Here is a 21,970-nt window from a genome sequence, read left to right as displayed (position 1 = left end):
GGCCTATTGGTTCTTCATCCTTTTCTCTCCACAGTGACAGTTTATATGTATTCAACCAAAGCCTGATCGAACCGGATTGCTCATTGCAACTTGGACTACGAAGGGCAGCCGGGTTCAAAATCTTGTTCCACTGTAATATGCATTTGAACGGGCCCTGCAGGGGCAGTGTGGGGATGTGACTGAGCCGGAGGGTCAGTAGGTTAGTTTTCAAGACAAACTGATAACTGCAATTATCTAAGCAGGTCTAACTGCTTACTAGAAGACACGCCTACTATATAATAAAACCCCAAACCAATCTCCACTGTTCTGATCGTCCCAATATGTCATTTCCCGCTGCAGAGGCGTTTGAGAAAGTAGCTGTTTACAGATTTTACTGCCGGTACAATTTTATAGGTTGATGTGGAAACTTAACAAAAATAAATGGAACAAAGTTGTGCATGGTGATAAATGTTAAAACAAGAGGCTATCTATTGGAATCCCCCTGTAAATTAGTTGTACATATGCCAAGTCCAGTGATGATGATGCACGGTGGGAAGCACAGATAAAAGCATTCAAATCTCCAGCCTCGGATTGAACCCCTCCTACACTCTATAGAAGTGTCATACCACTTTTTAAATTGCCAATGAAAGTTTCCATTGAATATGGGTAAATCAGCAAGGAGGTCTCTGGTTAGATCCAGATGCTGCCTCAGGCTCCCTTTGGGTACCAGTTCTGGCCCTAACAGTGTTCAAATGTACGGCAGCCCAACACACACATGGTGATTTATAACATCTGCAGTTTGATTTAGTGCTGGGAGACAAGGTGTGACGGCACCTCTTTTTCCGAGCGGGGTCCCACGTTGGACTAAACCACTGGGCGATTGGACAGAAGTCTCCTCACACATGCTGAGTCCTCATTGAACCGTGGCCAAACAGGTATGTGGCGTTTTGTTGTAAAGCAGTCACATTGCTGTTACTCTCACTCCATCCCCCCTTCATGCCTCCCACTATCCATACAGAGAAAAAAAGAAAGCAGAAATGCTTTCAACATTTTTGCGCTTTTTCACCGTCTGTTTTTCCACTCTCTCATCCCGGCCGCTCGCCGTCTGTCTTTGTCATTCACTCCTCCTCGGTGTAGCCTGACTTGCTCTACGATTTATCTTCCCCATGTCACTCCCACTCCTCTATGTCCAGCATTCTTTTATTATAGTGCCTGCTAAAAAAAGTACGCAGCAAAAAACAAAACACATAATGGGATCACACAATTATTTAATTATGAAATGAGGACAAAACATTACAGTTGATGGAAATTGCATTTTTGTTTAAGCATCCTTTAAATATGAGGTGTAAGAATATATTGACAGATCATGGCCTTATTGTGATCAATATACTCTGTTTGAGTGATTACAACATTATTACACATTATACAGATGAATTGCTGCTTGATAGTTGATTTTAGGTTCAGCGTTAGTACAGTGACACCATCTAGTGGATACACAGGTCATTTCTGCAATGCTTTCCTAAAGGATCCACATACAACATGCATAGGAAAATATCCCCAAATACAAAATACTACCATGTAAGTATCATAAATACAAATTCTCTAATATTTAATTATTATCTAAAATGGTATTATGCTAGTATTGTCTATTTTTGGATATAAGATTATGATATTGTATTTAGTGCGGTCAAAAACTGATTTATTTTTCATAAATATATAACATTAACATAATATAATTTGCCATAATGTTATTTAAACTATTTTGCGATTTAGGTTGCATTTAATGATACATTTCTGATCCAAGTATTTTTTTAATGTTAAAAAAAATGTCAGTCAACAAACTACTACGAGGAACTTTCATTTGATTTTGCCTCGGACAAAGAGATGGTGATAACAAGCACCAGACTCGCATTAGAAAACATTTTGTTTAACAGCAGCAGGATCTGACATCCAATTAATGATTAGATGATCTAATTCCTGGTTCTGGTTCTCTAGTGCCTCCGTTCTCTCCAGCGGGCTCAGCAACGCGGCCCGGGTCTCCAGCATGGTGGTGTTGCTGTTGGCTCCCAGTGGGGGCCGACGGAGCGGCAAGTAGGAGCGCTGCTCATTCAAAGGATGCAGCAAACCATAACAATAAGTTCTAGCTGATGGTGTCGTTCACATATAAAAAGGTATCAGTATTAGATTGGGACCTTTTCATAACCAGTTAAAGGTTCCTCATAGAAGTTTTCAGTATCTATTATGCAAAAACATATTTCATTATTGACATGTGTTTTTGATTGGCTGTTTTCATTGCGTATATCAACCATGTTTCAAATTCACCACAACGCACAGACTGCACTGTTGCACAAACAGTTAGATTTCAGAGTTGGAATATGACATGTGATCACTGAGGTTGGCCCCAAAGGCAAAAGAGCAGCGGACAGGCTAACCCGAGAGGTGACCGGGGGGAAAGGAAGCATTGTCCCAGTACCCTTCCCTGTGCACTGTAATCAGTTCTTTTCAATCAAGTCAATCAACAAACACTGGATGGAGGGTCACAAGTGTTACAGCGAAGTGCTAAACGAAAGAAACAATCCTAACTCAGCAAAAATGAGTCAATATTCTATTAAAAGAGAAAGGGAAGCGCATCGCTTGGCCGCACATTGAACCCTTTAAGACTTAATATTTTCCAGTCCCACAATGCACATCAAGCTCAGCCATACCTCAGAATTTACGCTCGCCTCCCGACTTACAGACAGATAATTCTAGCTTGCAGTCTACTGAGTCACTGGAGGCTTCTTGATCTCGTCTTCTGCCTCCACCTGTGTGTCTGGGTCGTTGACGTCTGCACCAGCGGACTCGCCCTCCTGCTTCTGCTCCCCCCACGTCTGCTTGAAGTGGGTGTTGAGTCGTTCCAGGATGTCGATGCAGTGGTTGATGAGGAGGGCCAGCCAGGCCAGGCCGAAGAAGATCCACGAGGCCATGAGGACACTGTACCACTGTGGGTATGTTTTGTCTGGATTGCTGTCTGGAAAGGAAAGACAGGGTCAATACAAAGCCGAGTATAGAGTGTCGCCCAATAAAACCCTTTAGAAAGCAAACAGCCGAGCCGCTCTGAATCACAATGTGGCGGCGATCCGTTGGCCGTACCTGCCACAAAGTCTCCAAAGCCGATGGTACTGAGGGTGATGAAGCAGTAGTAGATGGCCTGGGAGAAGGTCCAGCCCTCGTGCATTTGGAACACACTCATTGGCATGACAAAGAAGAGCAGCGCTCCAGACAGGTAAGACACCAGGTGGACGAAAAAGCGGGTACACCTCTGCCGAGAAAAGCATTCCTAAGAACAACTCCCAGTGTGACCTGAAACCGACTTCATCATTAGATTCGGTGATTAAAGACCTCCTCACCCTTCGCCCGGTCTTCCCCTCGAGGAAGTCAGAGATGTTCCTCTCGATGGCGAGCATGTACTTGCCCACCCTGTTGAGCACGACTAGGTTGAGAGGAATGCCAAACACCGCGTAGAACACGCAGAAGATCTGGCCAGTGGTGGTGCTGGGACTCATGTTCCCGTAACCTGCAGAGACTGACAGCTCTTAGTGATAATAACAATACATTTCATTTACATAGCGCTTTTCCAAATGCTTAAAGTCACTTTACATAAAACATAATAGTGTCTTGTGACATAGTGTCTTATCTGGCTCTGGTAGAAGGAGGAGAACTTTGTATTGGTCGGTAAGAGGCTCAAAGCCACAGCTCTTCTTTATCTTAAGGGGCATTAAGGGCTCAGGGACGAGCTTCTCCGGTGGCCAAGGAAGGATCTCACCTTCACAGACAAATTATTTGTGGTTTTGTTGATGACATTCAACACTATTATTATCTGCAATGTGCTTTTTTCTTATGGTTCAATTAGTCCTCATTCGGGGTTAGTTAGTGGTTAATAAAATCCAGAATATAGAATGAAAACTTGTTGTTAACCAGGGGAAAGACCTGATATTATCAAATTACAAGTGATTAGATTCACAGTCCTCTTGTTGTGGGGCCTGATTCACGAGGAGACGACTGACCTATAGTTGTGACCACCGTGGCAGCGAAAACAGCCGAGCTGGTGAACTTCCAGAAGCCGTCCGACGTGGAGTTTCTTTTCAAACTTAGGCCTGCTTTGGATGCTTCTTGAACAACCTAAAACAGATGATAAAAACTGGATCATAATAATCAAACTCAATTGAAAAGTGGGGCGCTTTTAGGTCAACGTAGCTGTGTGCCTGAGAGGACGGCGCTCAGTGTCGGGGAGAACACATGATGACACAGTCTGTCACATAACAGTCTTGAGTACGGGAAATAGGAGAAATACATACGTCTGATTTGGGCTTTCATACGTTTAGTTTGGCCTGTATAAATGCAGATGTAATACATTTGAGTAATTTCATTTTTCTATTTTGAATTTTTTTTAATTTAACTTCCAATAATAAGTCCATCATAAACTGGATAGCCAAAATGAAGAGTTAGACTCCGAGACACAGTCTGGATTCGAATTGTCAAAAAAATGATCTCCTAACGTTTATTCCTTGACCTCTGTGGAAAACGTCACGGGGTCAAGGAAAGATGCTTCATGCTTCATGGAGGATTCATGAGGAGTTAGGAAAAGACAACCGCGGTGTTTAGGGGATCCAACTCCGCTTTCCCTGAGCTACGTAGTTCTGATGCGACGGTCTGCAGGCGAGAAACTACAATTTGTCTGAAGATGGACTACAAAGAAGCATCATAGATGCCGTCATGTGTTGTTACATTGTTAGAGTCATGCAGAAGACATAAACAACTAGGTTCAAAGTTCAAGGCTGTGATATAAATGAGTTATGCCGATTGATACGTCACTGTTTAAATATTGCCGTTGCAAGGAATTGTGGGACAGAATGATCTCCTTTCCTTTAAAGGATGGTCCAGTGGTTGTTATGCTAAAGGAGCTAAGTAAGGAAGCATTGAAGCTCCTTTTTATTATTTAAGAGGTTGGTTTCCCTGGTGTCCACTGGGGGCAGTGCGGCCGTTTTATCTGTTTGATGCAAAGCATCAAATCAAAGTTGTTGTTGGCCTGTCCCAGACGGAATAACAAAAACGACATCATCGTGCCTTATCAATATTTCAACAATTGTTTTGTCTTTGGGCGGCATTATATAAAAAAAGTAATTTGGTACTTTACACAAAAGTAAAATCTCAAGGCAACAGTCAATAGTCAATTTAATTGACTGACTATTTTGGTATAAATTCATTAACTTTGATGGATTACTTCATAATGCCAAACAGACGTAGCTCTGGAATCGCTTTCTCTCATGACAGAATTTACAACGACATGCTGTTTGTCGTTCCCTTTACGAACTGCGGTGTAAAACAAGTCAGCGCTGGATCCAATGTTGGACGTGTGGCGGTGGCGGCCTGGAGAAGCTGCTATTTGCCTCTGCCTCATTATGGGCCTATATGTGACTGCAAATTGCCCTTCACTGCTTGGAACTGATTTCACTGGCAGATTAGTTTGTTGCTCCTGCTGAATGGTCCCAATCCTACTGGTGTAGATTACAGTACTTCATATGTACTAAAGCAGAGGTCTTCAACAGGGGGTCCGCGAAATTTTTGGTTGATTTTGTTTTTTTCCACAAATTTAAATGTCTTCAGAATCAGAATTGTATTTAATGTCTTCTTTATTGTTACACATTAACATAAATCCAACATATTGTAGCGAATGGATAAATTAATGGAGAAGACATTATCTTTCAGTCCGCAAAACACACATCCAGCTTCCCACAGCAGCTCTCAAGCTGGGCACCGGTTCATTCACAGCACCTTTCATGCTGATACGACAGCAGAGGCACCAGCCAATCAGATCACGTTCATGCTCACGTAAAAGCGAAAAGCTCAAAAATAAAAGATGGCGGACAAAACTCTGTAGCATAGGGGGTCCCTGCTCCATCTCGCCATCAGTTTGGGGGTCCTTGGCCTGAAAAACGTTGAAGACCCCTGTACTAAAGAGTAAGAAAAGCGCTCGTCCTGGCCACTAGGGGAAAACCAACAGGGATACGGTACAAAACGGACAATTATATTTCCCGTATTTCATCATAATTTTAACGCCCCGTTCCTCACCGTAGCCACCTCCTCCAGGCCTTCTTGGGTCAAACAGGTGTAACTCGCGAGCAGCCTGTTCTTACTCAGCAGCAGGTCTGCGATGTCCTTCTGACCGAGATCACCCTCCAACTTCCAGAAAACCACCCCGCCGATCAGCACATAGGCCACATACACCAACCCGAGGATGAGGATGGAGGGAACCCGTGCCAAGTTGAATATTTCCTTTATCTTCATCTCGGCCCCCGTGGTAGAACTCGTTGGATCCAAGCAAGCTCAGGGTCTGGACCTCGGCAGCGAGGAGTAAGAACCACCTACTTGGCTTCCTGTCTTTCCGTGCATTGCATGCAGGCAAATGAACCTCCACCCGCGCTACTGTCTCAACCTCTCCAATGGCCTGTCATGCAAATCTAGCGGGGTGAAATGAGAAATGAGACACCAGCACATGGGGGGGAGGGGAGGTCAAATTTAGGAGTTTCTTGACAAAATGAGTAAGGTCGTGAAGATCATCCATCCAAGACCTATCACAGTGGTTAGTTTGTCTGGGCACTGAACTAGCTTGGGTTGGGCTACATCCTTCAGGACGACAGAAAGGAACCGTTTTGAGAGAACATAATGACAAGCGCTTCCTCCAGGCTCCCAGCTGCCTTCCTGGGATCAGCCCTGTGTGCTCTCAGGTCCCCCCCGTCCCCAACATCTTGATTAATATGTTTGTGTAGCCCTCTGTTCTCGATTCACCAGAGTCTACCACCAGCACACAAACGCAGATGTGGACCCACATGATCACACACAATATATACACATACACATAGGCACTATGGCACTGCTGGGTAGCATATAATAAAAACAAGACGACAAAAATAAACACAGCTATAGTCAAGCAGGAATTCAAAATTTAACCTGTTTATGAACATTACAATATCCTTACCTGAGAGAAACTGCATGTTTTCATATTCACAATTTCATGTTATGCTTTATCCAACATGTGTTATTAATGTTATTTTAATACAACTGTAGATTTTGATATTATAATAATACAAAATCAAACTTTTTGCAGAAGTTAAAATCAGAGCATGTTGTGGTAGTCAATGCAGGCGGGTCATTTTTCAAAATTTTTGAGAGAAAAAAGGAGAGAGAATTTTTTTTCTTCCTTTTCTGCAGCCCATGACCCGTTGGTTGGGGACAAGCTTGGTAAGCAGCTACATAAACCATTCTTTCAGGCCTTTTATTGATAAAATGCCTTTAAATCTGTACAAAAATCATCCTTTAGGGCCTCCATCTTAATTAGAATTTCGAATTATTCTCCAAATATAATATATGAAAAATGATTGAAAATAAGAATAAGGACAATGAAAACAGAGAATAATAAGATCAGAATGAACAAAGGATTACCAATCGAGAAGCTTTAAATCTGGAAATTGCTGTTCTGTACGAATCCATCCCATAATAGCCTGGGCAATTCTACTTCTACAAACCAAGGACCACCAACAATGCCATGTCGTCCTCAATACTCGGAATTGAATATTAGGCCAACAGAAGAACATGTATACCGTTACATTACATTACTTTAGGGAAACTCGTAGCAGTGGTATATCAGTCGTAGTAATAGTGGCAGCAGCAGCAGCAGCATGACAATGTTAAGGTGGACATAGATGGCAATGCTTCCCCACAGAACCACAAGATTTGTGTTTGGTCAATTATTTAATTCCTGTGTCATTACATCTTTTACAGTTGGAAACTGTTTGCTTCCCTTTTTAAATGGTGCCACCTTTGTGAGTAAAATACATTTGTGAGATGGGCAGCATCGCTTATGCTTATGTGGGGTGCGCCCATGAAAAATCGGCCAAATCTTCTCTGCTGTTTAAATTGATACATTTAACAATGTGTGGATTTGACAAACAGGAGCCTCAGCAGGAGGCAAGAAGCTTGCAGAGCCACATGGGCCCGGCCCCTCCTCCTCACACACTGCTGTGGGATGGAATGCCCTCCTTGTTTCTCCATCCCACCGCCTCCACCTGAAGCTCTTAATCTATTGGTGCAGCAATCAGCAGATAACCTCCCCCACATGTTCAGGTTCCCGTGCACGTGTTGCTGACAGCAAACGGAGGGTGGAGGGCGTCATAGCAGCCTGATGGCAGAGGTCATTTGGCTTAAAAACACACTCTCAAGTCTTCTGCTAATCCCACAAATGCTCGCTTCTTAAACAGGCTTTCCAACGGGATAAGATAATACTTTTTCTGCCAGGTTTAGAATCTGTGCCGGTCCAGTCAGAAAAAGTGAGACCAAATAAAAAAATAACTCAAAAGATTCAGAGAAAACATTCTGTGCTGGTGGTTGTATTTTGCGTTGAACCAATTCTTGACAAGGTGAAAAATATATACAGTATACGGAGGAATAAATATCTTACAACGAGCTGCTACCCCACCGTACCGTAGTATGTACACAATCTTACATGAAGAACACAATCGACATGTAGATTTCCCCTCTAGAGTCCACTGTCAGGTCTTTGACACGTCTTCTAGTTTACTTGTTGACACCTCCTCCTCCTCCTGCTCTTCCTCTTGTTTCTTGAAGCCTGGATGAGTCAAGCCGATCACAAGCTCCATTATTCTGGCTCCCATGTTGAGGACAAGAGCGAGCCAAGCCAAGGCAAAGATGATCCATATGCCTGCAAGGCTCCGGTACAGGGAGATGTACTCCTTGCCCGGGTCGGTACCTACCAGGATCAACATTGTTAGAAAATGCTAGATTGCACCACAGAGAAAGGTCGGGTTAGAGTTGTTTTTCTTTTTGAAAGTAATTGTGTCAAAGGCCATCGCCTTTCCACCAAAGTAGATTGTGTTTGCTGTCTCTACTCACCCACCACATAATCTCCAAAACCAATGGTGCTGAGGGTAATGAAGGAGAAATAGAAGCCCTCGCCAAACGTCCAGCCTTCCACATAACTGAACAGCAGAGGAGGGATGACCAAGAACACAAGGCTGCCTGTGATGAAGAACAAGCCCACAGCCACAGCCTCCACCATTTTCTGGGAAAGAAGAATGAGATCCAGTGGCAGCAGTTGAGCAAATGACTAAGAGGGCGTCTTTGACCTCTGCAGTAGTGCCTAGCAAATGCAAAGCTAGAACGAGGAGGGATGGGATCGCATAGAGTGAGGAGCAGTCAACCCCTTTCCCCCTCAAAACCAGCTCTGTAGTTAACCTGTTCTCACGCTTGGTCAGTGCCCCTCAGCGTCTGATATCGAGTGCATGAGACACATTCGATTTTGGAAAGACAATACGTCCGTAACGAGTGGAGACTGACATGCTGTCCTTGGGTCCCAAACCGATGCCGGAGGGGAACCTACAGAGCGTTTTGTTGTTTTAGTGGTGGCCAATGGCTACTGCATCCGTACCTTGTGTGGAACAACTGAGAACATTCCCTTCTCCAGTCGACCGAGGTGGATGGTGAGACACTTGCCCAGCTGTTTGAGGAAGACCAGGTTCAGTGGGATTCCACACAGGGCGTAAAACACACAAAACACTTGACCGGATACAGTGCTGGGGGAGAGGTTGCCATAGCCTGCGGACAAGGCAACGGTCTGTCACTACTTTTATCAAATCGTAACGTTGAAATGCTGTTAATGTTAAAAAGATCATCACCTATAGTCGTGACCACCGTTCCTGCAAAAAAGAAGGAGCTGCTGAAGTCCCAGTTGCTGGGGTTTGTTGAGTTGCCTGAGGGATTCACTCCTTTTTCCCAAGCATCTAAAATCACCTGCGGACAACAACGTGTATTAGCACCCTAGAATAAGATCACACTTACCTCACTCATGCTGACTACATAATCACTTATGTAAACATCTTGGATCATGAAGCACTGATTGATTTCAGGTCAGGTTACTGCAACACTATTTACTATGCACCAAATCATAAAATGTATCGCATATGTAACAGGAATTCCTTAAAGAATTGCAAAGAAAGTCAACCTGAACAAACTTCTCCAAGGCCTGTCTGTCCAGGCAGGTGTAATTAGACAAGAAGTTCAACTTCTCCACTTGGAAGTGGTTCCGGTTGTTGCTCTCAGCCTCCCGCTCCAGTATCTGGAAGATAGCGGCACCAACCAGCAGGTATGTGAAGTGGGCCACAATCAAAAGTACTGCCCAGTCCGCTTTGACCCGCAGAGACTGGAACCTCGCCATCAACCTCCTGGAGCACCGGAGCCAGATCCAACGGTTGATGCTCCACTCAGAGGTCAACCCCTTCAAAAGGTCTTGATGGAATACGCAGATCTCATGGGTAGCTCCCCAAAGTTGTGTCCACCACTGCAGTGCGTGGCATTGTTCTCCAAAAAAGTAAATAGTAAAAAATGGAGATCAAAGAGTATTAAAAAGCAGTGAAAGTGTTTTTCCAGATTTAAATCACAGCAATAGCAAGAACATTTTGATGTTTGGCATATTGGGCTGACAGATCGATCTGGATAATCCCGTAACAGTAAAACATCTCGACTTCTTGCCCCTACTCTGATTGGTCCAAGTACCATAGATGTCGACGCTTTGATTTATGGGTTGCTCGGGTAACGATCACACCCCTCTTCACCATTCGCGTGACATCTGGACCCAGACAAACACACTTTCAACCGTTTCCACTAATAAAGAAGCGGTGTCCGTGGAACAAAAGTTAATATTTTACCCTACAGCTGTCGGTTTCTTGAGCACACAGAGCGCTGATACGAAAGCCCTTCCATACAATTCAACATTGCAGTGGAGTCGTTCTATCGGAAAGGTGGCATGTTAAAATAGCCTGAGAATATGTGAGAAAAATAATGGAGCTCAGAGAAGAGGGCAATAATGACAGCCATAAATATCATAAAATTGTCCAGTGCTCCTGTTGTTTCCCAAACACACTACTTACCTGCCTGAAAATATTGTTTCAAAGATTTATAATGGCTACATATCACATGAATCCCAGCAATCCCAGTATTAAACACCCACTTCATTGGTCTCGCTGAGAATGTTTTATTTATAGAAACAACTTCTGTGGAGACAAGTCACAACTCAAATTCAACCACTGCAAGTGCAGTGTCGGAAGTCTGATCCTGACCCGGCCCGACACCCTGCTGGGTGACCTTCCGTTGCCACTCTGACCCTGCGGAGACCCGGCGCTGCCTGTGGCCACCAACTCGCCGTGGAACCTGCCGCCAGCGTTTTGTTTCTGGCAGCTTTTGAGTTGCTGCGAAAGCCAACTAGAGGCCTGTCTCCATGGAAAAGCAGATACAGTAGCTTAGAAAATGGTGATACAGGTCACTGAATTACATAAATGTACCGCTCATCAGAGCACGAATTAGGAAGTGGAAGATATAGCAGACTAGTGCACTCCAGGGTTCCCTGAGTTAGAAACCTCTACCTCCCTGGTCAGGACAAACCCCAGCGCTCAGCATCACTGATATAATGAGTCTAATCAGAAAACGAGGGCTGTTTCCTTTTCCTGGCAGCATTATAGTTCACACTTATAGTTTCATGTGCGCTGGGAAACAGATACCATGCAATTTCTAAAATATGCTAAACAAAGACAAAAAAATGAATGCAAAGAAAGTTGGCAAACATCAGCCAAAAGTTCAAATCACAGTCTATTAGTCACAGAAATAACAGATGATCTAATTAAAGACGGCTCCTCGTCCCAGGCAACTGGACGCAAATTAGGCAGCTCCTTGTCATGACTCAAACAAACGAAGGCAAAGCCATGCAAACATGTTGCCTCCAATCTTCACAGGTAGTCTTCAGTCACAGGTGTGTCTGACCACACGGGATGGGCCATGTTAGGTGAATGTCAGGAGCACCGGGCCGGGCTGACGAAACCTATTGGATGGCGATTGCAGTCATGTAGTGACATGGACTAACACATATGAAACATGCGTGTTGGTTCGTTAAGGCCGGTAAAAATCTAAACTGGAAAATGGTCAGACCTAATGCTAATATTTGATTTAATGTAACTTTGACTGCTCATTGTCTGCACTGAACTATGAAATAACATGTTACCAGAATAGAATATAACAATCATTTCACCTCACAATATGACAGACATACTCAATGCAAATACATGTTGTCAACATTATTTGAATTTCAAATTCTGCTTATGGAAGCCGTGTACAGATGCTTTTTTAGGGTGTTTCCCCGCCTTCTGCCCTGTGCATGCTGGGAAAGTTTCCACATCCCCACCTCCATTAATAGCAGTAAGCAAAGATGGGTATATTTATAAGGACCAGATTACAAATGAGTTAACAGCTACACGATAATGGATCGATCAATCAGAACATCCACATGGCTGGACAGAAGAAAGGATGTTTTAAGGGAGTGATGCTGTGTGTTTGTGACTCCTAAATGACTCTCTTCAAACACGTACTGGAGCCAACTGGTTTCCAGTTGCCCGCTCCTTCCTCTGATATCTTGAGACAACATTTGTTCAGGTCAGATGGCCGGCGTGGGCTGTCATTTATACTGCTGCCCATTATGTCAATGGCATACTCTCCGGGAAGCCAACAAGTGTGTGTATGCAAATAAAGTCAGACAGGGTGTAAGCTTGAGTTGAGAGCTTTTCAGGTGAAAGCCAGCTCACAGATGAGATTGTTTCTTCACACATCTGGATTTTCTCCGTGGTGTCATTTAGACATCTTTAAGGCTCATGTGGACGTGGTACGAGGAGTCAGGTGACGATAACTTCACCTTATTACTGAAGTTGGCCTGAAATAGATGATAAAAAAAGCACAGGACAGATTAGACATCCAGTTGAAATGAGAGAGCCACCTCCTGGTGTGACAAGTGACTCAAGTAGCAAAATCACAAACTAAAATAACTCGCTAGAGTTTTGCAACTTGCAACACTACAACCTTTAAAAAGCCAACACTTACATGCAGTCTATAGTCGTAAGATAGTTGTCGCGAAATAAGCAAGAAAATAACTAACCATATTTCTTTTTGCCATTAAGAAACATGTGAGCACAATATGATCTTCCTGGTCTCACAAACTCAGGTTTTGCATTGTGTTTTTTATCTTTATTTAACAACCCTAAACCATAACGTACACTGTTCCAGCCTCCAATCTTCACCTTTTAAAGCTGTTTTGATAGGAGGGGTAGCGCCACACAGGGATCACTACACAACCAAAGAGGTCCAGCTTAGTAATGTCAGGCCAAAGAGGAGGGAAGCAAGTCTTCCCGACCTGACATGGGGAAAGAAAGGAAAGAAAGAAAGACTTGCTTCTCTGCCATCCGTCTGCTGTCAGATATCTAGCTGCAAACCAAAAGTCGCCTGAATCCAATCCAGTAAGCGACTACATGCGGGTCAGAGGAGACGAGCGAGCGTAACAGAGGAGTCAGCTTAGTGTGTGTGTTATCTGGTTTTTCTGTTTACGTGTGTGTGTGTGTTACCTGTCCTGTTCAGGAGGTTTTGCCTGGCTTGGACGAAGGCCAGGATGTCCGCATCAGTCTGCTGGTCTCCGGTCAGTGGAATGGAGGAGGAGAGCTTGCTGGTGGACAGGGCCCTGAAAATGTACAGTTCCTTGCATAAGTATCTCCCTCCACCTTGTGTTGCTTTAATACAATAAATAATGGTCAATATAATTTGGCTTTTTAAAAAAGGTAACGTAAAAGTAAAAATTGCCCCCTCTTCAGCAGATGCCCCTTTGGCTGCATTCACAGTGTGCTCAGTATGCCTCAAGCACGCTGGCACTTTTCTTTTCCTCCACTCTTCCATGAAAACAGCTCAAGCTTTGTCTGGCTGCTCAGGGGTCGGTTGTGAACACCTCACCCCGCCCCCCCTTGTCTTTTAACGGTTCCTGTGGAGCTTCTGCTGGATGCTCGGCTCGTTTGGCTGGAAAATGAATATTCTCCCAAGCCGTATATCTCTTGCACACGGAGGTATATTTCTGCATCCATTGTTCCCCTCCAGGGCCTGCTGCTGAGGAGCATCCACAGAGCACCATGCTCCATGGTGGAGATGGAGTGTTCATAAACACAGTCCAGTATATCTGGCCAGAAAGCTCCGTTTTGGTCTCATTAAACCGAATAACCTTCTTCTGATTGACCTCAGGGTCTCTCACATGCTTATGGGCAAATTCCTCGGTTTACTTGGGATAAAGTTTTATTTGTAAAAAAAAATGATATTCACCATGATTTCATGTATAAAAGCAACAAAAGTGGAAGTACAAGTACATGCTCTTTACAGTACGGGCATCACTGCTGTATTATGTATTATTAAGCATGTTAATACAATTTAAATACCCAAAAAGTAATCAAATTGGTGTGTGTGTGTGTGTCTGTGTGTGTGTGTCCACCAACATAAATATGAGTGGCAATATGCAAACAGGTGTTTAACACGTTCACTCATAGATTCAAATGTTTTATTTTATATTGATTTACAATCAGGGACATTCGTAATTGGTCCGTGTGACGGATTCACTTGAAATCATTTTGCGTAAAGAGCCAACATTTATAATAATTGTGTCACAGTCCAAATACTTATGGCCTTGACTGAACCATGCTCTGACACTTTTTTTTTTAAGTGAGGCACCATAAAATAGGCAGCACACTTAACAGGTAAAATCTCCTCATATCATGGAGCCGCAGTAAAAAATAAATCATAATAGCATCTCTGTCTGAGTGGTTGCTGGAGTGACGGACGAGAGCATGTATGTCATTCCCTGAGTGTTTTACTGTGCTTGTAAAAGGGTAGTTACAGCCTCAGCGCACAAGCCAGACCCCTGCGCTTTGATTGGTTAGTAGAGTTTGGAGACATTACTCTTGAAGAAATAAAAAGCTATGGCTACATTCCTGTGCAGAGAAAACACACCGTAGGGCAATAAAACAGTATGTATGTAAGAGCTAATGCAAACATGTTGGATATGCTACTGCATTGATTGGGCACCCACTATATAAATGTATACATGTTGCTACTGTCTGCCATGTTTTCAGATCACATGATGAGACCCCAGCAAAGGTTTTCCTTTAGCATCTTTGATGAATCCACAGAGCCACGACTTTGATTCATACTGCTGCTGGAATTAGCTGCATATCTGCCGTTTTCAAAGCCGTCTCTAATTCCCAACATGCCGGCCCTCCATGTACCTCCACTCAGAAGAAGGGGGGTCAGTCCTCCTTTGGCCCGGGGTCTCTTCAGGTCCTGCTTCGACGGCCGCAGCGAGAGGAACCCTTTTTGGGGCGAACCTTCTGAAATACAGATAATGTTACTGGATGTAATTATTTTATGAAGATGACAGTGTGACATGCTGTATTTATGTCCTGACCTGAGGTCTCCAACAGCGGTGGAAAAGACTGGCTTGGGTTCTGGGTCGGCTCGAGACTCCCTCTCAGAACTGTATAACAAGTCATTAATACATCAAGCAATATGAAATCCATCTAGGCTCTACAGTGGGAACAGTAGGAGCTTCTCGCTGGTTTCTTCCTTTCTCGCTATCATAACATACACATACGCACCCAACCACAAGAGGGAGCCACCGAACCACCAGGCATATGCACATTGGGTGTTGCGGGGGGGTCTGATGGTTCAAGCTCAACCTCGTAGACCATTTTCATACCAAATATAATAGGATGCATCATCTTTCAGTATTAAAGTATGATGGAAACCTGCAGGTACGATAGGTGATGTTTCATTATTATATTACATTTACTTTCCGACATTATATAACAGTGATTCCAGATCAAACATTGACAAGGGGCCCTTTAGCTGCTGACTGAGTACCCAACAAAAAGAATGAAGCAGCGCTCTGCATGAACATGACACTGTCACAACAATCCAGCTTTTTACTTCAGCGGTTTGTTCACAGTTCACAGGAGCAGATGCTTATCTATTAATTCAAAAATGTGAATCACAGCAACCGCAAGAGATCCTTGATGAACACAAGACCAGGCGATGGGTCCAGCAGTATATGAGATTAGCTTTCTCAAACACACACTGCTGCATTATGAGATAACCAACCAGTGGGACAAATACCGTGGTCATCGTTTCTGTGAATGGTAAACATTATCCTGACCACGATGTTGTCCTGGTAAACGTGTGGCAGACACGAGCTGCCAAATAGCACCTGTGTCCTGGTTAATGACTATCGGTCGCCCCCCCAACACAATGACAGTATCTATTAATCTAATAACTGTTCCATGGACACAACCACTGAACAGGTTGTGTGCCGTTGGAACACAGATGCTGAAGTATAAAAATAGCATAAAGGAATTGAGGAAATGACTCAGCGAGGGGAAGATGTCTCTACTGGCTTCACTTTGCATGTAACCATTCGCACTCAACACTCAAAATCAACACTTAGTGGCACCCATTTCCTCTACATTTCCTCTGTTGTAGGGGATTAGGACGATGGACAGAAAAAGTCATTATCAGCACAATGTCTCACCAAAGCGCTGGAGGGCTGGGCAAAGGCGGCTGCAAGGTTCTATGTGGGGACCCCGCGGGACCTCCGGCCGTGGCCTCCGACTCCTAGTCACAAACATTGAGAAACATTTGAACAATTTTAAAAAGACCACCAATACTAGCGACAGCGAAAACAACTAGGCCACATGTGACTCACAGCTGGAGGGAACAGGAGACCTCCAGGTATGTTGTATTTGTGTTGTCTGGCTCCATCTCTTACTCAGAGCTTGATCAATTACATGTGTGCTTCTTTCCAAAAAAAGAACAATAAATGGATGAACACAGCAGGGCCGGCTTCCTGCTTGGGAAAATCCAAAACTGCACATGTCTAAGGTCTGTCTGTCACACATCCTCTTATTTCTAGTGAAGAATTCCCAGAACCTTGCTCAGATGGAAGGGATTCATCGCTTCCCGTAGAAGTGTAAACGCCAGCAGTGTCTGCAGGTCAGATGCTGCTGCTTAACATCCTCTTTGTGCCATCGAGGACAAGCGAAGTGTGTGTGAGACCGGAGACTCCGTTGTGGATGTGTTATATCTACTCTTATGCAAATGATTGTCTTTCACAGTGATGTGCAAGTCTCCTCACAGGATGGTTTGGATTTTTTCCACAGTAGGGTTGTGTGAGGTACTTCTGTTGTGTCAGAGTATTTCCTACAGCAGACAAAGCAATGCACTACTGCAGCTACATGTACTGTAGACACCTAACACAATCGCCATCGGCTTAGTTGTGTAACGGTTTGTGTGGACCCAAATGCACTACACACGACTCCAGGGCTCTTTGAACTTTCATTAAAGCTCCGGAACAGCAGGCATAGTAACGGTAGGCCAGAGGGCCTGGTAGGTTCACCAGGGTAAACGGGGGCAGGCTGGCTCGGCAACAGGCAATCCGCCGGAAAGGTTACTGCTGAAGAGTCTGGCATGAAGCGTAGGAGCAACCTGGCAGCGAGTGAGTGACAGCGGCAACACGATCCTGTAGATACACGCGCTACAACATCAGGAGAACACGTCCTCTTCTCACTCAGAAGGAGGCGCAGGTACTGATTCAGGCTCTTGTCATCTCCCGCCTGGACTACTGCAACTCCCTCCTGCAGGTCTCCCTGCTACCGTCATTCCACCTCCAACCCCTCGACCGACCGCAGAGAGCCTTCGCATCTTCAGACTAAAGACACACCTCTTCAGACTCTACCTCCACTAAAGGACTAACCAACTGTAGCACTTAAATTGTACTCATAACGCCACTCATCTATAGCAAAATGTAAATTGGCTTATTTAAGGAAATTGCACTTTCTAGTTTCTTGTTCTTCTGAGTTTGTACCCTATGGTTGAATGCACTTATTGTAAGTCGCTTTGGATAAGAGCGTCAGCTAAATGACATGTAATGAAATGGTTAAATAGAGAAGGGAGTGAGTAGGGTAGACAGGTAAGAGAGATTGGGCTGACGAGGTGAATGTGGCCAGCAGGTGAACAGAATGAACTGATGGAGTGAGGGGGACGTGCAGCTAAACTGGGACAAGTTGTACATTATTTTGTGAATACTTTCAGACATTGATTTCCTATGAGGAGCTGACAAATTATTATATCACTCTTTTCAAAGCTACAAGACCCGTCTCACAAAAACAATAAACAGCAATTTTTTTGTGACTCTCTTTGGATAGGAGAGGGATAAAGTATGTGGTGTTGGTAAGGGGAAAGGAGACCCCGGGGTCCCCGTCCTTAAGCACACTCACTGGACCATCATTTACTAAATGCTGTATTGAAGACCTGAAACTAGATTAAGTCCAACTGTTGACAATGTTTACGGAGGTTGCCGGCTGACTTGAAATAACCAAAATCCCACAATAATACTGACTAACTGAGGCAGCTCTAGTGCAGCAACTCATGTGTCCTGCAAGGCACAATTACTGGTGGCTTTAAAGAAAGTCTAGATCAGGGGTCTCAAACTCGCGGCCCGCGGGCCAATTGCGGCCCTCGGGACGATATTTTGTGGCCCCATCCTTAATATGAAAGTGTAATGTTAGTGCGGCCCGCAAGTTTTATACTGTAACCCCACTGTCAGCTGCTGTGTGGGACATGTTATGATGTTCTGGTTTCCTACTGTGTGCTTGTCCAGTGAACGTGGCATGCATGTGACTGACATGGGGGGCGGGTCGTGTGTGTCGGCCGAGGTGCAGAGAGCAGGAGGGTGAAATTCAGTTTCCTGCCCTCTTTCGCGCAGGTGATCATGTGACTAACCGTTAGCATCGCTCGTTTAATAAAGTTTTCCTTTACGACTCACACTAACAACACATGAAGCATCTGACGGCACCGACGAGCGTCTCCGTCCATTACTACGCAGCTTCGATTCACGTAACTTCACGTTTGGCTATAAAGGAATTCCACGGTCACATGACCTTAGGTCTCCCCCGCTGAGTTAAAGGAGGACTAGTGTTGTAGTCTCATTCGGACCGATCCCCCAGGGTGGGGTTCAATGACTGCTTTTGAAAGTGAGTGTTAAGTTGTGTTATTGTCGACCATGCCGTTCGGACGCTAGTCTGGCCCGCGTTCGGTTGAAGTGGGCTGCATCTGGCCCGCAGCTGATTTGAGTTTGAGACCCCTGGTCTAGATGGTGGCTTCAGACATCTTTTTTAGTGTCCAAACTACAGTATTTTACCCGTCTGTTTCTCCATCTTCGCACTGACTATGAAGAAGTTCCTCATTTAACCCCACTTCAAAACATCTGGACCATACCAAGCATTCAAGCACAAACACAGTTGTTATTTAGGACTGAAACAATTGCTGACTCACTCCTTCTCCCCTGCCGTGGTGCTGAGAAACCTGATGAACATGTTGTGCTTGTTAGGACTCTACTGGGAGGGTCCTGATGCTGTGTTGCCTCTCTAAGCTGCTCTCCAGGCGCTCGCTTGGGGGTCACATGTAGTTCTGTTTGTCTCCCCACCAGAGCCCCATCAGAGGCTGCACGGCTCACACTGGTGCCATAAAAAAGATCATCTTACATGCACACGATGGCCAATACGCAGAACACGCACAAAGGAAAGCTCCGTGATGAAGCGACGGGGCCTTCCTGGCTCATTGCACAAAAGGCATCTTTGGCAGTCCGGCTGTCATGCTTACAGAAGCTTTATGTAGTGTTGTCACATAGATGGGTGGGGACGAGTAAGGTCAGTCACCTGCACGCTTGAAGCCTCCAGGCCCCACCACTTATGGAAGTCTCTCTGGAGCTTGACCTTCGCTCTCTCCAACAACAGCTGCAGGTGCTCAATCTCTGTCCGCAGCGCTTTTAGAACGCCGATGGAGCTCTTGTAGCTGAGGGGGGATATCAGCAGCACCAGATTCATCTCATGTCCATCGCACACAGCCTCCGTTGTGTCTAATCAATCTGAGCAGTGTGCTAGCAGAAGCTACATAACGTCTGGTATGTAATACATCACATGCACTTTCACTCACAACTTCTTTTCTTGCTCGATGTGTTTGCACAGGTTTTCTTCCACCGGGTCGACCTCCGCCTCGACCTCTGGGCAATTCTCTGTGACACCTGTGGCAGAAATGGACAGGCACAAGAAGATGTTTTGAAGCCAGACAGAAATGTGGAAATACTATATAGATATAAATATAATGGTCAGAATGTTTCCCCCTATTGTGGTAGCTAATGCGGGGCACGCGAGTGTGGCTCCTTCAAAGACAGCGCTTCAAGTACTCTGGATAATAGAGGCCAAGTGTTCTCTGATGCGGGACTGGAAATAACAAGAAAAGCCTTTGGCGCCTGAACTGGAAGGGAGAGGTTTGTGTGCTTTGCAACCAGATTTCCTCATCAAAGCATTTGTGTCACAAATGTTCAGAGAAGCGCAACATGAGGGAATCTTAGGGCTGTGACGCCCACCGTTTGGTCACTAAGCATTCAGTCAGCGAGGACCACTGCAGAGCTTTGAAGTGGGCACTGCTGCACATGCAGGGCAGGAGCACCCACAGCGGCCCTGGGTTCTCACACTATGCTGACATCTGCCAGTGCAGATGTGTTGAGATTTTGACACGTTTAATTGCTTCAAGCATCTGTGCACTGTTTAGCTGTCCGTGTGTAGATGGAGATGTTACGTTGCACTTCTTCAACCACACAGTTACATTTCCTGCTGAAGGAATATCCACGCTCAATTGGATCTTACTAAGAGCTGCTCTCTGCCTCCTCTGCAACGCTAACTGCTTCTTCAGCTCATCTGAAAAGAGACAGAGGGGAGGAAAAAGACATTTGAAACGTTAGCCTTTCCATTTTTTCTACATTTAAAATGCATATAAATTGAATACGTTTTTTTTACATAAATGCATGTTTATTTAAGACGTTCATTTTATAATACAGTCGAACACTCAGAACTAAGCAATGATCTCTTTAACTTTGTTCTGTACATTACATGAGAACCATCTTTGCCTGTTTCAGAATGACATCTAGGGTTTACATTTATAACACAACTGTTTAAAACTTTTTGAATAGACATACATCAGAAGACATGACAAAGTGTTCCAGACCAAACCAGCGCTCAGCACTCAATGGGGAGCCAAAAAAGATCTCCCAAACACCCTGAATCACGAAGCTACTGAGTAGACAAAAGCCCAGTACCACGTGTGATGACAAGAGTTTAAACGGCCAACGGAACGGTTTGAATGGAGTCAATGAACTCCAAAGCGCAGACCCTCTGAACTCCACGATGACTGCAACAATACCAGGAGTATAACAGGACTCTTCTTCACTTTGCTTTAATGTTGCAACTCCAGACTTGGCAGGGTGAGTTCCACCAGAGAAACCCTGTACCAGCGGGCCGGACTCATCAAACTCCGGCCCGCTGGGGCGTCCGATGACGGGGGGATGGGTGGAGGGATGGGCGTACCGCCAGCGCCACCCCCTCGCCGGCCGGACCGTCAGCGCCACCCCCCCGTCGACCGAAATGGTCCGGCCCACGTTCGGTCGGAGTGGGCTGCATCTGGCCCGCACCTGAAACGAGTTTGTACAGTATACGACGGAGGCAGTACAGGCCGTCGGTACAATGTGTTTCTAATTGTCAAAGGTCGGGTTGGTCATCTTCTTGGGAGGACGGCCCCAGCACTCATCTCTCTTCATCCACAGGCTTGACAGGTGTGATAACTAAGAATAAGCTAATAATGTTTTGGGGGGCGTGTTTCTGACTTTCTTGCTATGTGTATAGCGACCTATAGAGCTCGTGCTGCTGGCTACTTTTATTGGTAAAGAGTTGTTAAAAGAGGAGAGTAACCGATCAAGAGTAAGCTCTGTGGTTTCAACATATTAACTTATTTTTTACATGGATTGTCTTTTCCAGTAAAGTGCATCTAACCCTAACAATATGAGGCTGATCCCATAGATTGGTTTTCTAAAGGTTAGTGATCAAGAAACATTGATGGGAGCAGGATTCAGTAGAATACTTCCATCCAGGCAGTGAAATGAGATGTAATTAGCCTGGAACAGCTGTTATGCTGGATCTTTGGA

At 44.8% G+C, this 21,970-nt stretch overlaps 3 protein-coding genes across 6 annotated transcripts in view; all 3 read right to left on the bottom strand.

Moving 5' to 3' along the window:
- Nucleotides 1–1,230: 1,230 nt before the first annotated feature.
- Nucleotides 1,231–6,431, bottom strand: LOC120833209 (potassium channel subfamily K member 17). Its single transcript, XM_040200098.2, has 5 exons — nt 6,091–6,431; nt 4,026–4,140; nt 3,369–3,535; nt 3,112–3,280; nt 1,231–2,989 (listed from the first exon to the last, which is right to left on the bottom strand). The coding sequence occupies exons 1-5, from the start codon at nt 6,304–6,306 to the stop codon at nt 2,739–2,741; spliced, it is 918 nt and encodes a 305-aa protein (XP_040056032.1). The 5' UTR covers nt 6,307–6,431; the 3' UTR covers nt 1,231–2,738.
- Nucleotides 6,432–6,956: 525 nt separating this feature from the next.
- LOC120833211 (potassium channel, subfamily K, member 16) lies at nt 6,957–11,015 on the bottom strand. 2 transcript variants are annotated; one of them, XM_040200099.2, is made up of 5 exons: nt 10,037–11,015; nt 9,711–9,825; nt 9,464–9,630; nt 8,929–9,097; nt 6,957–8,785 (listed from the first exon to the last, which is right to left on the bottom strand). In XM_040200099.2, the coding sequence occupies exons 1-5, from the start codon at nt 10,247–10,249 to the stop codon at nt 8,568–8,570; spliced, it is 882 nt and encodes a 293-aa protein (XP_040056033.2). In that variant the 5' UTR covers nt 10,250–11,015; the 3' UTR covers nt 6,957–8,567. The 2 variants fall into 2 exon arrangements, with proteins under 2 accessions (XP_040056033.2, XP_077945127.1); XM_078089001.1 differs by having other exon boundaries at nt 7,767–8,785; nt 8,933–9,097.
- Nucleotides 11,016–11,049: 34 nt separating this feature from the next.
- kif6 (kinesin family member 6) overlaps nt 11,050–21,970 on the bottom strand; it is a 44,815-nt gene continuing 33,894 nt past the window's right edge. For 2 of the 3 annotated variants that reach the window (XM_040200095.2, XM_078089000.1), the window contains 8 exons: nt 20,640–20,690; nt 19,927–20,014; nt 19,650–19,785; nt 16,466–16,548; nt 15,347–15,415; nt 15,168–15,269; nt 13,473–13,585; nt 11,050–12,787 (listed from right to left, as the gene is read on the bottom strand). In XM_040200095.2, the coding sequence (XP_040056029.2) occupies nt 12,774–12,787; nt 13,473–13,585; nt 15,168–15,269; nt 15,347–15,415; nt 16,466–16,548; nt 19,650–19,785; nt 19,927–20,014; nt 20,640–20,690 (656 nt within the window). In that variant the 3' untranslated portion in view covers nt 11,050–12,773. The remainder of the gene's footprint in view (nt 12,788–13,472; nt 13,586–15,167; nt 15,270–15,346; nt 15,416–16,465; nt 16,549–19,649; nt 19,786–19,926; nt 20,015–20,639; nt 20,691–21,970) is intronic. The other variant, XM_040200096.2, reaches the window with a different exon arrangement.

Source organism: Gasterosteus aculeatus, chromosome 15 (assembly GCF_964276395.1).
Source record: "Gasterosteus aculeatus chromosome 15, fGasAcu3.hap1.1, whole genome shotgun sequence".
NCBI lineage: Eukaryota > Metazoa > Chordata > Actinopteri > Perciformes > Gasterosteidae > Gasterosteus > Gasterosteus aculeatus.
The sequence above is the reverse complement of the archived record's forward strand: the minus strand, read 5'-3'. Positions and strand labels throughout refer to the sequence as shown.